This window comes from Oryza sativa, chromosome 1, assembly GCF_034140825.1.
Source record: "Oryza sativa Japonica Group chromosome 1, ASM3414082v1".
In the NCBI taxonomy this organism is placed as follows: domain Eukaryota; kingdom Viridiplantae; phylum Streptophyta; class Magnoliopsida; order Poales; family Poaceae; genus Oryza; species Oryza sativa.
Genome location: NC_089035.1, coordinates 23,307,984 through 23,325,296, shown reverse-complemented (window position 1 = coordinate 23,325,296; position 17,313 = coordinate 23,307,984). Strand labels below are relative to the sequence as shown.

The 17,313-nt window shown below is 40.5% G+C and overlaps 2 protein-coding genes and 1 long non-coding RNA gene across 3 annotated transcripts; 1 reads left to right on the top strand and 2 right to left on the bottom strand.

The window, feature by feature from the left end:
- Positions 1-3,333: 3,333 nt before the first annotated feature.
- LOC4327653 (uncharacterized) lies at positions 3,334-4,123 on the bottom strand. The gene has a single exon (XM_015786849.3). The coding sequence runs from the start codon at positions 4,047-4,049 to the stop codon at positions 3,672-3,674; it is 378 nt and encodes a 125-aa protein (XP_015642335.1). The 5' UTR covers positions 4,050-4,123; the 3' UTR covers positions 3,334-3,671.
- A 202-nt stretch (positions 4,124-4,325) lies between these two features.
- LOC4327652 (glycerophosphocholine acyltransferase 1) lies at positions 4,326-8,934 on the bottom strand. Its single transcript, XM_015760496.3, has 8 exons — positions 8,773-8,934; positions 8,551-8,634; positions 8,019-8,076; positions 7,825-7,925; positions 7,308-7,403; positions 7,123-7,216; positions 5,533-5,770; positions 4,326-4,908 (listed from the first exon to the last, which is right to left on the bottom strand). Exons 1-8 carry the CDS (start codon positions 8,848-8,850, stop codon positions 4,542-4,544), a joined length of 1,116 nt encoding a protein of 371 aa, XP_015615982.1. The 5' UTR covers positions 8,851-8,934; the 3' UTR covers positions 4,326-4,541.
- A 3,539-nt stretch (positions 8,935-12,473) lies between these two features.
- On the top strand, positions 12,474-15,989 carry LOC136354962 (uncharacterized). Its single transcript, XR_010738907.1, has 2 exons — positions 12,474-13,082; positions 15,669-15,989. It is a non-coding gene; the product is annotated as an uncharacterized lncRNA (long non-coding RNA).
- Positions 15,990-17,313: the final 1,324 nt, after the last annotated feature.

Here is a 17,313-nt window from a genome sequence, read left to right as displayed (position 1 = left end):
TTGGGACGGAAGGAGTAGCATTTTTCTCGCATAAATGCTTCCTCGGATGGCTGGACAATTTCGCTTGTGCTTAGGTTGTCATTGATAATGGTGCAGGGTGCAGCTCCCGTACAGAAAGTATTTTCTACCACTAGGTGCCATGGCACCTAGGTGTATGCATGTAATGTAAACAGTTATATAAAAATTTTATAAAATTTGATAAGATAGTCCATGATAATATAAGACACTATGCAAACATGCAAGTCTAAATTCGATCGATATATGAAGAAACAAAAATAATAAATTTTATCTGCACTGTGCGGGTACTATTCACGGTCTGATTTTATTATTTTTGTTTCTCTGGTCATAGATCAAATTGAGTCATGCATGTTTGTGCATAAACTTGTATCATCACAAACGATGTTACTAATTTTTTTCAATTTTCTCTATAACTATTTGAGTCATATATAAATGATAGGTGTCATGGCACCTAGGTGTAGAAAATCCTTGTCGTACGCCGTAACAACGTAAGCAATATTTGTCAGTAGGATTTCATCTCACTTTTGTGTCTGTCTCGCGTTATTTCTGTTGGCCAGTAGTAAATTAGTGAATCTCTCCGATGCAAGAGCGTAAAATCAGTAGAGATTACATCTTTTTAATCAGTATATCACGTCAGTTGGCCCGGAGAGGAGGGTTAATGCTGCATTGTTTCGCTCAGCAAGCAAACAAAACCAAAGTTCACAAGTCACCTTAATTAATTAACCAGACTTAGTTTACCGTGTGCTATTGACTTGTTCCCAGCATTATCTAAGAAGAATTGACTGGCATCTCTCCTTTTCATTCGAAATGATAATCTTTTCCCCTCGTAAGTTTCTTATCACTTGTCCCCAACGGCTGAGATTGTTTGCTGTTGCTTGAATTTATAAAATTGACTGCCTAAAAATCAATGTTTACTCAGTCGGTCTCTACAAGTAAACCCCCCCTCCCCCCCCCCAAACCACACACATTGACACAGATACTCTCTCTGTCCCTAAATATGTAACGCCATTGACTTTTTTAAACACGTTTGATTTTTTTAAACATGTTTGATTGTTCGTCTTATTAAAAAAATAAGTAATTATTAATTCTTTTCCTATCATTTGATTTATTGTTAAAATGTATTTTTAGGTATACATATAGTTTTATATATCTCATAAAAGTTTTTGAATAAGACTTACGGTGTCTATTGTCGTAGAGCCACGAGCTACGGCACCTATAGTTTTTGAAGGGTTAGGATTGGGAATTGGATGGGGAAGGATCGGAAGGAATGACTCGACTAGTAGCGGAGGCCAGAGACGCCGCATTTGAAGATTGATGTCCAAAGCTGTTGTCTGATTGATGTCCGACCGTGTTACAACGTGGCACAACTAACAGGCGCAACCAAAGATTCATCACGACCTGAATCATCTATCATGTGTGAGGCATTTCATCATTGCATTGGTCATACACTAGAGTTGGACGACAGCGTCGTATGTATATTATTTTTGATTTAGAAACTCGTCTTCTAAAGTAATAACTCTTATGTATGTATATTGTGCAGGTACTTATAGTGATGGTGTCCGGTCCAAGATGAAACAAAAATTAGGCTGCTTTCGTTGTGATGAGTTCTGGGGGATTGGGTGAGAAAAGGACATCGTATTCCGCGCGCACGCTTCCCAAACTACTAAACAGTGTATTTTTTTCAAAAATTTTCTATATGAAAGTTGCTTTAAAAAATCATATTAATCCATTTTTAAAATTTAAAATAGTTAATACTCAATTAATCATGCGCTAATGACTCACCTCGTTTTACGTATCTTACCAATCTTCTCAATCCCCCTCTCCTCAAACTCACCCTTAGATGACAAGCGGAAACGCAATTTAACTGAACTCTTCAATAGTATGCCAACATATATAATTAGTTGATGGACAACGATGCTCGACAGAGCCGTGTACACAAACAAAGCGGAGTCACAGTGAACTCTCAGAAAGCCATTCGAATCATCATTTTATATACCATTTAAATTTAAATCACATCAACTTAGATAACCTTAAGTTTTTTAAGCTATTTTACATATTATTTTTATTTATTGTTATTATAGTAAATTCTCATAGCAACACGCAGGTTTCACCTAGTATATAAGTGTACCCACGGTTTATTATCGGATCATTTGTTAATTTGACTTGCTTGTTGCTTCCACCAACTTTAGTTTGTGCCGGTGAACTTCCTGTAGAATTCAGTCTTACGCACTGCGATCACGTCAGATTGCTTAACATCATCTCCACCTAAAAAGTGGCGTCACTACACATAGTAGCAGACAATGGATTTTTTTCTTTCTTTAGTGGAGTTGACAATGGATTTTAAACACCTATTTCTTGCCTATTATCTAAATAATTAAAAATTTTAAAAACAATAAGATAAATTAATATGTGTTTTATCACGTCACAAATATGTAAAACTTGTTTTCTTCTTAAAAAATTAACTTCTAAGAATTGATAAAAAAAATGGGTGTGATAATATGCATACTAGCTTGAGCTTAATTTATTCTTTTTGTTACAATTTGTAGATGTTGAATTTGAACTTATATGTTTGTGGAACAATATATAATATATTAATCTATCTTATCAAATCTTTTTAATTATTTCATAACTATTTAAATGACATGCAAGAAAACATCTCCGTGAGAGTTTAAATCATCTCCAGTGAGTATACTCAAAAATTCTAAAATACTACGTAGTATTTTAGAACTTTCGAGTAAATTTCACAAAATACGTATGCAACTATATATATTATAAAACTACAGATTTTAGCACCAAAATTATCTTAAAACTAAAACTTAAGGCATAATATCACAAACTACAGGTTTAGTAATGAAGTCATCTATAGATTCTAGAGTTTAGATCCATAGCTACACATAGCTTGAGAATGACAAGAATTAAGCTGTTGAGCAGAAACAACTATTAGTTAAGTAATTTTGTAATTCGCGGTCATTCAACTTGTAATTTTTATAATAGTTGGTTTTCGAATATAATGGAATTGGCAGGGTTCCAAAGGTTTCACAGGGGTTTCATTGTTAATTAACTGTGGTTTTGCAGTCCTCAAGGAAAAATTGGTTCTGCAGAGCCCCAGGGCTAGTATTAAGCAAATCTTACTTTTTTTAAAATTCTAGTTCCTCATCAAAAAGGACAATCTTGAGGCGAGATGACAAAAATATTTCCCTATTTTTAGGAAGAGATAACAAATGTCATCCCTTTAAAAATTAAAATTGTATGGACTGCTATATATTGAAACAAAAAAAGAAGAATGATTGATAGAAAAATCAATCGATCACTCAATGGATAAATATATAATCCTTTGTTGATATCAAATTGAGATCCCTAATCAACAACAACCACACTACATATAGAGCTCAACGAATAATCACAATAACAAGCACTGTATAACACCATAGCCAGCAGAGCATGCTGGTATTGGTTCGTACTGCATCCACTGGGCTAGCTGAACATCGACACGAGCGTGAAGTGCTCATACGTACACATTTTGTGTACTTTGATCCCTTTTAATAGTAGTATTATTTTGTTTCTATGGATCGCCTGACTAGCAAGTAACTCACGTCACATATATATACGCATCATATGCATTTATTATTATTATTATTATTATTATTAATTAGCTATTTTGCGCCGAGATCGCGGCCGTCGTCGACGACGACGAGGGCGTAGAACCCTCCGCCAGCGGTCGCCGCGCTCATCGCCCACACGAGGACGGCCCCCGCTGGCGGCATTGCGCCCGCGACGCGGCGCGTGAACGCCGCCGTGAGCGCCGCGGAGAGCAGCCAGACGGCGCGGCGCAGCCACCGGCGCCTCGCGGCCTCGGCGGGGGGCGCGCCCTCGTAGAGGCGCAGGCAGAGGAAGAGCAGCGCGAGCGCGAGCGAGGACGCGAGCACGAGCGCCACGGCCGCGGCGTCGGCGCGGCTGCGGTACACGGCGACGCCCGTGTTGACCGCGTGGAACGCCAGGGCGAGCGCTGACAGAAGCGATAGCGGCTTCATGGTGAGATGCGAGTACGTAATAAGTAGTAGTAGATCGGAGCAGCAGAAGGCCAGAAGCTAAAGAAAAGAACTTTTTACCGGCCTGGAGAAACGAGGTATATATAGAGCCCCAAGGACCCAAGACCCAAGACCCAAGCCAAACACGTAAACGCAGTGTACTTCAGCGAAATTACGTACTAGTCATGTAATAACTTGTCCAGCAAGTACTAGCAGATGACGGGTCACGCACGGAAATTTGTCATGGTCAATATCAGAAGTTTCAGTGAATATCATGGGTTGACTGGGAAAAGAAAAATAATTTTCTACCTGAGAAATGCTCCCTGCCTGGAGTCTGAATAGATCAAACCTCACACACGCATCAAAATTCTCAACCCAACAGAACATGGATAATTTGTTTCGAGCACACAACACACAGAGAAGCTATCCACAGTGTATTAACTGGTGAAAAACTGAAAAATGCTACCGTTTGCGATGGTTTGGTTTTTCAGTGACTTAGCTATGCTCGGATGAGTGCTGGCCGTTTGCTGACAGGTCCCCTTGTGATTCTTCAGCATTCTGGCTCGAATTAGCCTCTTCCATGGGCTTCATCTCTAGCTTCTTCTTCTCCTTCTGGACGACTTGCCTAGGCATCACCTCCAGGATGAAGCTTCCACCGTTCCATGTCGACGCGCACACCTTGAGTATCTGGAAGACCACATGCATCTGGAAGGACAGGAATATGGGAACGGTAAGCGCCATTGTCGCCACCGTGAACAGCGCTTGGAGTAGTATGTACATGAGTGGCCGGTTCCTGTCGCCAAGAAGCCCGCTGAGTCTCCACCAGATGTTGTTTGCTTTCTGTGCTTTCTTTGAGAGCTCCCTACAAGAAATTCATGAAGAAACACACATTATTGGGCTACTTCATGTTCTTTCATGACCAAACACTGTTTAAAACTGTGAACAGTTACTAAACTAACCTGTTAAGCTAGAACAATTGGAAACTATTGTGCAGTAAAAGACACAGCTAAAAATGATCAAGGGCAGAAACTTTTAGGAAAAGGTGTGCTAAGAGAACAAATGTAAACTAGATCAAAACGGTAGTGCACACATGTCACTACAATGTTGTTCAAGGATTGTCTAAAAAAATGTTTAAGGATACAACCACGGGCCCGTGAATTTACCCATATTATTTGAATGGGAGTGGGTCTAAATATCATTTTCAGGGGTTCAAAACTGAAACTTAGTTCACTTAGTTGAACGGAAATGGGCCAACTATTACCTACGGGTCTTAGTGTATTGAGTGTGCCAATCACAGGGTTCCAGGTGCAAAACTATCCATGCAACCTGCCATTGCAATTCGTCTTTTCGACGACTCTAATTCATAATTCCAGCTATTTTAGCTCTATGAGTTTATATCTTTTAAGTCAACATTAATACCGTACTGTATATCAAGCAATGTAATCCACACTACATAGGTACACTGCCAAGAACAACAAAGATGTACCTGTATGATGTCATGACTTCAGGATCCTTTAACAGCCTTTGCCGACGCAGCACATTAACTATGAGAAAATACATAAGTTGCCACAGGGTGTAAGCAGCTAGAGGAACAGCAAACAGCCATGTCCACAGGTATGATTTGTCCTCCACATAAGGCCATGTGACTCTGGCTGCTCTTCCTTCTGGATGCATCGCAGCAAAAGTTTGTGGATTCCACCACCGGATAGTGAATATAACTATGCCTGTAAAAATTATTTGCCAGTATGTCAGTCATGTAAACTCAAAATATTTTAAAATGCGCCGGATGGAGAATATAAGTACATATAACCCTAATACATTTAGTACAGACAGGTCTGTTTCATATCTGGAACTTGAGGTTGTCAACTGTTATGGTCGTAGACCAACACTTCTTGCAATCCTTGTGGCACCCATTTGGAAGATTAGGTAAGGAAGTGATAAGATTTATCAAAAAATTAGAGATAACAATCAGGCTGCTGGTTTCCATGATATTAGGATTACTTTCTTAAGGGTCAAGTCAGTCATCCATACATATAAAGGGGCCCCATGTACCACATTGCCAATCAAACAACAAATCTTAAGTTAGTCCAACAAGCCACAGAGCTTGATAGTTCAACAGGGACAAGCCCGGTCAGAGTTAACTGAGAACTGAGACCCCCCCCCCCCCCAAGGCACACACCCACACCCGCACCCAAGTCTTCACTCTGCAGACCTTACCCAACCAGTGACCATGGTACCAACAATTTCAGGAGGTTCCTCACGCGCTTGTCAAATTCCTCAGAACAAATGTTGATTATTTTACTGTTTGTGTTGCTAAAAAAATTTTCGGATTCCACTTGTAATTGTCATGAAAGCAACCTTGTAAATAACATTTAATAATTAACAAACAACCATCTGACCTTATAGTGTTTGACTGCAAAATGGCCTTCCAGTTTTCCACAACTATATATCGTTTTACAATTCCAAATAAGAGATGTATCCATGTCTATTTGATACAAAATAAGGATCTAGTCATTATTACTCTATACAGAATGGAGCTGCCAGTAATGTCCATGGCAGAAGCAAAAAAGAAAGGTTTGACTAAATTCAGCTTGCTAGAATGCTTCAATTAAATGTTCCATGCTATATTTTGTAATCCAAAATGAGGATTTCTACCGTACAACAACTAGAAAATGCTCAACTGCCAAACGGTCTAAATTTCTAGGTTATTTGCACGCTTAATTGCCTCTAAATTTAATACGATGGATAGACTGCCTTTCCCTTGTAAACAACATTTTACAAGGCCACAACACCCTTTATTTAGAACAGAGCATGAAATTGTCAGCAATAAGAAAAATACCAGAAGTTTAGTAACTAAAAATGAATGTGCTAGTTTAAAAAATCATGAGCTACCATATTGGAATAATATGCTACAAGGTTTTGCTGTAAATCCTCTGTATCTTACTTGCAAATGATAGTAAAAGAGATTCCATAAACAAGTAAATCATGTGGTTCACTACCCTAAAATGATACCACACTTACGTAACTAACATTTCCTAGAGAGTAAACTGGGACTTTGAATTGTGAGACCGCTTACCAGGCAAAAGGTGAATCAGGACACTAACAAGTTTATCAAATGAGCTAAAAACCAAGCTGCAGCGCCACACAATTAATGCCCAAGCAAGCGGCCCCTGCAAGAATTCATGGCAAACCAAAAAATCACACATGCTACGAGATGGGTGCAGACCAGAAATCAACATGAATACTTCTAACTTCCCATACCTCTGCAAATGAGAAGCAAACCATGAAAAGCTTTTCATCCTTTGGATAGAAGAGAATCATAACAAGGAGAAAAGTGTTGGCATAGTAACAGAAGTCCTGCAGAGAAATGACGATGCTTATAAAACAGGGGATTATTATTAATGACTTACCAAACAATCAATGGCTTGAAACTGTAATGCTTCTATCATAAGAGCATAAAAACAGAGTCAATTTTCACTAACCAAATGGAACACTCGCATTGCAGAGTAAACCAGGAAACATGATGTTGAATTGCACAAAAATCACAAGCATAGCATTCATCAGGTAAAGGGCAATTCCTAATATCCTATCTTCAATACTACAAATGCCTAGCGGGAATTACCTTCCCTGTTGTAATAACCATAGCTAAACTGTTAGACATGTTGTCCAGCCAGCAGTCAAGATAAAATAAACAAATTTTGGCGGAAACAAGTTTACCGGTACTTCCCACATTTGCAGGATAGTAAACTCTGAAAAACTGAAAAATAATTGGACTCACCAGGAGATAGTAATGCCATTTCTTATAGCGGTAGTAGATCCACCGGAGCGGAACAAAGATGACATAGAACAGGCAGTACACATACGGCACATCCTGTGGTCCTGCAAACAAAACCAGAGCATTCTTAGTGACAAACCAAAACATTGAGATGCAGTAACACGCCAACAGAACAGATCAATGCTGCAGTAGCTTACTGGCACCCAGGAGGTAGCAAAATGTCCCAAATCCAAGAACACCCAGCAAGTGTGTGACCTGCACATTAAAAAGCCAGCACCATGTAAGAACATCCATCCAGAGCCATCCAATTATTGTTCGCAATCTTGGTCTCCTGGTAGTAAATACTCCCTCCGTCCCAAAATATAAGCATTTTTAGCTATGAATCTAGATAACTGTGCGTCCAGATTCATAGCCAAAAGTTGTTATATTTTAGGACAGAGGCAATACTTCAAGTACGGGTCAATAAATGCCGAAATTGCTCCTTAAAAAAATAGATGCACAAATTGGAAGCTACAGCATTACATTGTGCCCAAATGCCCCCAAACAGTAAATATACACCCCCTCTGACGCTCGTTTAAAGCATTTGCATCAATGCCCGCCAAAATGAACAGGTTACGCATACAATTTGAATAAAGAGAACATGGACACCCCCCCCCCCCCCCAAAAAAAAAAAAAGATTTTTAAGCAAGAAGCGACGCGAGATGAGCAAAAAGGATCGGAGGAACGGACCTTGAAGATGAAGCGCTCGTGCTCCTCGGCCTTGGTGGCGATCTTGACGGCCTGCTTGGACAGAATCTCCTTCGCTTGGTCCCTCTGCGCATCAAACAACGAACCATCCCGAGGAAGAAGGAACAAAAAAGATTAGCAAAAAAACGGAGGAAATTAGGGGCAAAACGGAAACAACAAAAAATGGGACGGGAGATATGGTCAGGGAAAGAGAAGAGAACCCACCCTCCGCCGGACTTCCGCGGCGCCGGCACCGCCGTTGGTGAGCACCGCCGCCGCATCGTCCTCCACCTCCGACGCCATCGAACCTTCCAGTCCCTTCCTCCTCTCCTCTTCCCCTCCCCTTCCTCTCGCCGAAGCCGTAAAGCCGAAGGCTTCTAATGGCTCAATCTACACCACCTTTCCTTCCTTTTTTTTTTCTGTTTAATTTTTGTTTTGTTTATTTTTTTCCGCCTCCTTCCTTTTCTTTTCACATCTGCTCCATCCCGTGGGTTTGTTTGTTCATACTTTAACACTATAATAACAAACTATAATCGTCGCTTCATCCTCGCCGTCCGTTCCACGTGGACCGGTCGGTGCGCGGCCTGATCTGCTCTGTTCTTCTTTTTCGCCCTTGCGTTTTCTTCGCGAGTTTTCGCGTGGCATCTCGGCCGATCTGCAGCGAGGCGGGACGTCGGCTTGGCTGAAGAACACGTGTGCGCGCTCTCGCGTCGCTTCGACTCCGCGGCATCAGGTTCGTTCTGCGGCTACGGGGAGGCGCGCGCAGGTTGGGTCGGGTTGCCGTTGCCGGGTTGGGGTGTGTTCGGCACCCAGTTTTCCGACAACTCTCCATCGTTTTCCACGCGCACGCTTTTTAAACTATTAAATATATTTTTTTAAAAAAAGTTTTTATATAAAAGTTATTTAAAAAATCAAATTAATTAATTTTTTAAAAAATATTAGCTAATACTTAATTAGTTATGTGCTAATGGATCGCTCTGTTTTCCGTGCATACTATTCCAGTTCCCAACCGAGGTGTGGCTGGCAGTTTGGGTTGGGTTGGATGTGACCGGCGGCGCGGAGGAAGCCCGACACGTGGAGCTTGCCTAATTTTCTCTGCTCTTTTTCACTTTTTAGTTTTTGTGGGGTATATTTTGCCGTTTGGATGTTTTGCTCGGAGAAAGGCTTTACGTGTTGGTGCTGGTTTGGGTGGCCGGCAAGTTTGGTTTTGTTTTTTTTTCTTTTTAGTGTGCACCTCGACGCCGGTCACGAGTCACGACACCGTGTGTGCGGCACACGCGTCAATTGCAAGCCGAGCGTGCAAGCTTGGATCGATTTTACAGTCAGATCCACGTCATGTGCCACGTACGCCCGCAACTATCCATCATCACTGCCCGCGAGAAGCAATCAACAATGATATCCTGACCCTTTTGTAACATAAACAGAGGTAGAGGCCTACTCTATTTGGGCTCGTTGTGTTGCTTATGCTAATACTTATCTGTACTTTTTTTTAAGTAATAATAGTAGTAGTAGAAGTAAAATTTGTATATACATGTCTTTAACGATTAAAAATAAATACGGTAAAATAATATACAATAAAAAAACTCTAAAATTGATATTAACGTATAAACATAAGCCTAAACGAAATGGTAGCATTGGATTTGCTCGTGTGTGTATATGACATTAAGTATAGAAAGGAGCAGGGGCAAGACATCTATTGATTATTCTAAGGTTGTGTTCGCGGGAGAAGGTTGAGTCATTAGCACATAATTAATTAAGTATTAACTAAAAACTTGAAAATACATCAATATATTTTTAAAGGAGTTTTTTATATATTTTTTAAAAGATGCACCTTTTAACAATTCATGAAACGTGCGTACGGAACACGAGAGAGTAAACGTGCGTACGAAAAAGGAGAGAGTAAGAGTTGGAAAATTAGAGAAAAGAACACACCCTAATTTGTGTCAACAATAGTAGTCTTAGATCAAATTGTTTTCAGCTACTTCATCAAATTAAATTATTACAGTGAATTATTTGCTCCACATCTCTTTAGAAAATATATTTTCTAAAAAAAATTGTTCTACTTAGATTACTTAGTACCACATATTTTTAAGCTATTTTCTATGTTTATTTTTAGAAATATTTAATTCAACTCGACAATTCGATAGATAATTTGTTTTAATTGGATGATACCAGTGTGGTTTCTTTGGGCATAAGCCTTTGGCTATAACTAAATGGCTAGAGGCCTAAATCCGACATATCATCATTTTCATCATCATCATATTATTATTATTATTATTATTATTATTATTATTATTATTATTATTATTATTATTATTATTATTATTATTATTATTATTATTATCGTCGGTGGTACTACTACTGCTACTTCAGATTAATTTTTTGCATATTGGATGCTTCATGTTTCACAAAATATCCTAATGCATTTTCCTACATTTAACTTACAATTTTTACTTCACACATTATTAAGGATATTTTGGGGCATCGCAATTTAAAAGTGCAATTGCGTAGAGGAGCATATGTATTTACACCCTTTATTTAAAATTTATCCAAAATAAGTGCACTTTTATAGTAGAACTTCATCCACAAATGTTAAGGTGGAAGAGAAATACTTTAGTGTCTTTTATTAAATGGGGTTTGGTTAAAGGTTAAGATGACAACTTTATCTTGGTCATTTTCTTCGTTGGTAATTTGTCTTTTAAATAGAACTACATTGTTTTATAGGAAGCTATTTACAAATGTGATTACGAACCAATAATTAACTAAAGACAAGCAGAAAACACATGGACATGGGTTCGAGGGCTCCATGTACCCCTATCTGATACGGATCTAGATCCTCTACATTACAGCAGAGAAAGAATTGTACCTCCAGCAATCCGAGTCCAATTGAGATCCCCTGCAGTACTGCAACGAACGACCTGTGTCCATCTGGGTCTGCTACGCAGCTAATCTGAGCACTGTACCAATTCTACAGTTCACGCACTGTTTATTACTGTTTAAATTTGTCATGTTACTGTAGCGATTTATATCATCCATTCATTCTAGATCCAACGGTGAAAAAATAGTACTTAGCTAATATATACTCCCTCCGTCTTTAAATATTTGACGCCGTTAACTTTTTTAAATATATTTTGTTAAATATGTAAAACTATATGTATACATAAAAGTATATTTAACAATAAATAAAATGATAGGAAAATAATTAATAATTACTTAAACTTTTTGAATAAAACGAACGGTTAAACATGTTTAAAAAGTCAATGGCGCTAAATATTTATGGCCGGATAGATTGTATTTTACTATTCACCTACTGCAGAGGATCCCAACAACTATAAGAGACGACCATGCCATTGGCAGCTTCATTCTGAAACGAGGATAGACGATGGATCGTAAAATAAATTTTAATTTTATTCCAATACGTTAAAAATTGATTCAAAAGGTATTTTTGAAAAAGCCAATGAAAAAAAGTTCTATTTCTTTCCTTAAAACCCACGCCATTTATAAGGATGTGTTCTTTATCGCCTCTTCCCAATTTATATTTCCTCTTTTTACTCTTATGTTTCCACAACCTGAAATAATTTTAAAGAACCATATTAATATATATTTAAAATTTATTTTAACTAATATTTAATTAATCACACGATAATAAATTGTTGCGCTCATGTGCAGGAAACCTTCCCGTGAGAAAAGAAGACAGCCAATAGACTCTTTTTGGCTGCAGCGCAGCTGGCTGCCGGTTTTGCTCACAGATCTACGGCGCCCCCAGCCTGGCGCTGCCGTCTTCTCTTCTTTCCTTGGCGTTCCTTGGCGTTTTGCCGGTTGGCGTTTGTCTGCATTGCCGGAAGATATCGTACCCCTTTTTGGCTCCTCAAATCTATGTCAGGATGGTATTTCAGCCTTTTAGGAGCTCAAGTTGCCTGTCTTGGAACTTGGAAGACAGGATGGTATTTTACTTTGTTCTCAATGAAATGATTAGTAGCATGACCAGCGAGCTGAAAATTGTCGTAATATGTGCACCTAATATTCAGGAGTAGAGGATAAGTTTATACGTGTTTAAGATTACACTTCAACTCCCACTATTGGTGACTCCTTCAGACGAAAAAAAAAAGTATCGTCTTCCTTCCTCTTCATCTGGCCCTTTTCCTCCATCGATTCAGTGACTCAGTTCACCGGCGAGAGGGGAGAGTCCAGGTAGTCAGGTTCTTCCCGAAGTAATGTTTTCCTCTTTGTTTTCTTTTTCTTTTTGATACATTTGTGTAGTGTAAGAATTCGGCAGCGTCACATTTCTCTTGTCCCGGTAGTCATCTATAGATTCCAACCAAATCCATTCATGAAGTGGTCTCCGGGTTTGGCATAGACGCTTCCAAGGAAAATTTGCTTCACAAAGGGTTGCATCGGTCATTTGGTTCATTTATAACAAGGCAACCACAAGGTTGCAATCCTTCTTCATCACTGACGGTGCATCTTCAAAGAGAAGCAGTATTTTCATGATTTTATCATGGAAGCCTTAACCTCCAAGTGGAGGCTCCTTGTAGGTATGCTTCCTTGCACCTTCATTTTTAGCTACTCTTAGTTTCTTCATCATCGTTGCAGCTATGGATCTAGCTTGCTATCTAGTAGAGAAAAGAAGGACTTGATTGCCTTTTCTAGTTTCTTATAAATCCTTCCTAGCAAATTTTTAGGAGCTTATCTTAATTTGATCATCTTCAAGTTTTTTTGGCAAAAACTGCTTGTACTTAGAGATAAATTCCCTACGAGGATAACTCAGTTACCTAGTTAGGAAAAATTATGAATTACCCCCCCCCCCGAACTATCATCCGAATTACCCCCTGAACCACAAAATCGGACATTCTTCACCCCCAACTATGCAAACCGGACGAATTACCCCCCTCGAACCAATTAAGAGCGGTTTTGTCTAACGTGGCGCACACGTGGCAATCCAGTCAGCGTTTTTTAATTAAAAAATTGTGGGACCCGCCTACCATACTCTTCTCTTCTTCCTCTCTCTCTATTCTCTCTCTCTCTCTCTCGCTTTTTCTCTCTCGCGGCTCGCGCTGCGTGCACGGCGAGTACGGCGCGGGGACGGGCGGTCAGCGACGGCGGAGGCAACGGTGGCGGCGAGGCGAGGCGGCGGCAGAGGCAGTGAGCGCGGGGAGGCGAGCGGCGGCGGGGTGCGGCGGAGGAGGCGGCGACGGCGGCGGGGTGCGGCGGAGCGGCCGATGAAAGATGGGGGAGGGGAAAGGTGCGGCGGTCGGCGGCGGCGGAGCTCCCCTCTCCCCCTCTCCCTCCTCCCGTCGTGAGGCCCTCGAGGCGGCGGAGCTCGACCGGGCTCGCCAACCGCCTCTTCCCTCTCTACCACCTCGCCTCACCGCCGCCGTTGCCTCCTCCGCCGCACCCCGCCGCCGCTCGCCTCCTCCTCCGCCGCCGTCTCGCCTCCTCCGCGAGCAGCGCGAGCTCCGGCCGCCGCTCGCCTCCTCCGCCGCCCTGCCCCGCCACTCGCCTCCCCGCGCTCGCTGCCTCCGCCGTCGCCGCCTCGCCTCGCCGCCGCCGCTGCCTCCGCTGTCGCCGTCCTTGCCGTCCCCGCGAGCCGCGAGAGAGAGAAAGCGATAGAGAGAGAATAGAGAGAGAGGAAGAAGAGAAGAGTATGGCAGGTGGGTCCCACAATTTTTTTATTTAAAAAAACGCTGACTGGATTGCCACGTATGCGCCACGTTGGACAAAACCGCTCTGAATTGGTTTGAGGGGGGTAATTCGTCCGGTTTGCATAGTTGGGGGTGAAGAATGTCCGGTTTTATGGTTCGGGGGGTAATTCGGACGACCGCGATAGTTCGGGGGAGGGGTAATTCGTACTTTTTCCACCTAGTTATCTATCAATAAAATGCATGAGTTTTATAAAAAGAGATTACCCTTCAACTTTGGCCTGCATGAGTCCTGATCAACCCAATCGTTAGGTTGGGCCAAAGGCCCAAATGTGTCTTACTACTTTGGAATAAGTTCACTTAAGGTCCCTTAACATGACACCAAATACTATTTTCATCCTTGAACAAAAAACTAGATACAACGGGTCCCCCAACTTACAAAACCAGCATAAATAAGGTTTTTTGACAGTATTATCCCCGGTTTTGGCTGACATGGCACCTACGTGGCTAATTTAACTAAGTTCTCCCACATGGTATTGGCGTGATACTTACGTGGCAATTTAATTTGGAAAATAATAAAAACCGTGGACCCACATGTCAGTTACACCAAAAATAATTAAAAAAAATGATGGGGCCATGCATGTCGTTCTCACTCCCTCCTCTTCTTCCTCCTCTCTCTCTAGTGGCGAAGCCAGGATTTAGAGATAGAGGGTGCTGGTCATGAGACGTAAGAACTCAACGGTGCCTTTTTGGATAATGGTGTGGAACTTGGTGACTCAAATACTGCGGCGTGGTAGATTGGCCTCACCCAATCTGATGTGACCATCAACTATATGCATAAAACCAAGCATGAGAAGTATAAAACATTTTCAAAGAATACATCGAATGAATGGACGATCTACAAGATATTAAAGTCCAATGAGTTTTGCAATCCAGTTCGTCCTCCGGAGATAGCACTGACTTCAAACGGACCTAGCACCTTTATGCCAACTCCGATTTGGGTGATCTTGGACTTCATGGAAAACTTCTCTCATCACCTTTCAAACGCATCCAGTCTCATATCCAAATTCATTCCGAGTCAACGGGAATCGTCAAAACAAGGCAGTGCTATTGCTGAAACCGAACTTGGGCCTTAGGCCTTGTAATAGACTAGACCTATCTCAGAAGTGTCTCCCTCTACCTCTACTAGTTAGCACTAAACACTAAATCTATTTTTCTCTATAAATGTCCATGTACACCCTCTAGAACAATTGGGTTTTGTTTAGTTGAATTTTGCCAAGTGCCATTCACATTGTCTCTAGTCCTCGCTCGATTAGCCAGCGACTATAGATTTAGAGCCCCCAATAGTTGGTGTGTTGATTTGCCAGGTCGATTAGATCTACCACTTCAATCGCAACTATTCCTTTGTGCTTAATTACCTATTCGCAATATTTAGATTGCATCTTATCTTGTTATTGCAGTGTTCTCTCGTTTGCATTGCAGGGATCATCAACCGCGTGTCACGGTTGGTACAACATCGTTTGTGGTGTAGCGATTGCATGGCATCCTGGACTTGTTCTGGTTGGTAGCCACGTCGCAAACGTTGCACTCGATCAAAGCGAGAGTTATCCCCTCACCAGAAGATCGGGCCACGAGAGAGAGCGTCATCACAGTCGCCTCTTGTTCACTCTAATATGCATGATTGTGGATTAATTTGACACGCATAGTCGCTCCTCGTATAATTATATTTTGAATTTTGTGTTTATTTGTCGTTTGCACTAATATATACATAAAATGATTGTTACGATTTTGGATGTATTTCAACGCATTCTTCCAGATTCATGTATAAAATTGAATTTATTTTAGGACGGAGGGTGTATGTCCGAATGTACGTTAATATAACTAAAAAGAAAAACATGAAAAGCAATTTTAAAACTAGGTCACTAAATAGCACAACTTTACTCAATATATGAATGACACGGCATCTCATCTCTATTCATCCTTTTTAATTTCAGAGACTTGCAACACATAGCTTAGTTACGTTAATTAACTTATATAATCACGTAAAGCTAAAACCTATTGCACCGCAGTCTACGTGGCCTACCTATCGCCAATCCATCGACTATTGTACTTGTTCTTGGGATATGCTCATCCCACACGTAAAACGGGGTACTTATTAGCGTATGATTAATTAAGTATTATCTTAAAACATAAAAAATAAAAAATAGATTAATATGCTTTTTAAAAGAAACTTTCATATATATATATATACATATATATACATATACATATATATACATATATATATATACATCATTTAGAAGTTTGAAAAAATATGCTACGGAAAACAAGGGGTAAAAGATGGAAACCAGCTCTACCGAACACAACCTGAGTCGACTAAGATAATTTTATGTAACAATAGTGTAATCTAGTGTACCGCAAACGATGTTCGTGCTATAAATTTATAAGTAAATTTCATAGAACGTAACCCCGGATATTATAGTTAGAGTTCTACAAAACCATATTAGGTCCCCAAACTCTCAAAATGTATATAAAACCGTTCTGGTTTAGGTCTAGGGGGTAATTCGTCCGATATTGAAAGTTTAGGGTGAGCAATGTCTGGTTTTCAAGTTTATGGGGGTAATTTGGCCGACCACGATAGTTTTTTTTTGGGGGGGGGGGTAATTCGTACTTTTTTCCCCAAGGCTATGACCCACTTAAAATTATCCTTTTCCTTTCTTTTCTTCTCCTTCTTTTTATCTTTTTACCAATTTTTTATCCTTCTTCTCGGTATAACTGCGGGCGCTATCGCACGGGGCGCTCGCCAGAGTGACCTTGGGTCGCCTGTTGGCAAAGGAAGAGGAGGGGCCTTGACAATGGCAGCCTAGGCTGACCTAGAAATTCTGCGGGCGATGGACCTAATGACACACTATTACAAGTTTAAGGGTTACTCGTGCACTTTACTCAATTTTGAATTCATATGTATATCAGATAAAATAAATAATGTGTTGTTTTGTGAAACTATAGAACTATAATACCATGGTCCAATGCAACGCGTCAAAACTCATATAGTTTTGTACAACTTGAAGCAAAATATGTGAGATTTTGTGAAGTTAATTACTCTAAATTTGTTGTAGCACATGACCTA

Excerpts from the sequence above, each read along its gene's own strand:
- LOC4327653 (XM_015786849.3), bottom strand. The coding sequence starts at position 4,049 with ATGAAGCCGCTATCGCTTCTGTCAGCGCTCGCCCTGGCGTTCCACGCG.
- LOC4327652 (XM_015760496.3), bottom strand. The coding sequence starts at position 8,850 with ATGGCGTCGGAGGTGGAGGACGATGCGGCGGCGGTGCTCACCAACGGC. Across the intron at positions 8,077-8,550 it reads ACGAGCGCTTCATCTTCAAG|GTCACACACTTGCTGGGTGT; the intron begins GTCCGTTCCTCC and ends TTTAATGTGCAG. Across the intron at positions 4,909-5,532 it reads GAAGTCATGACATCATACAG|GGAGCTCTCAAAGAAAGCAC; the intron begins GTACATCTTTGT and ends AATTTCTTGTAG.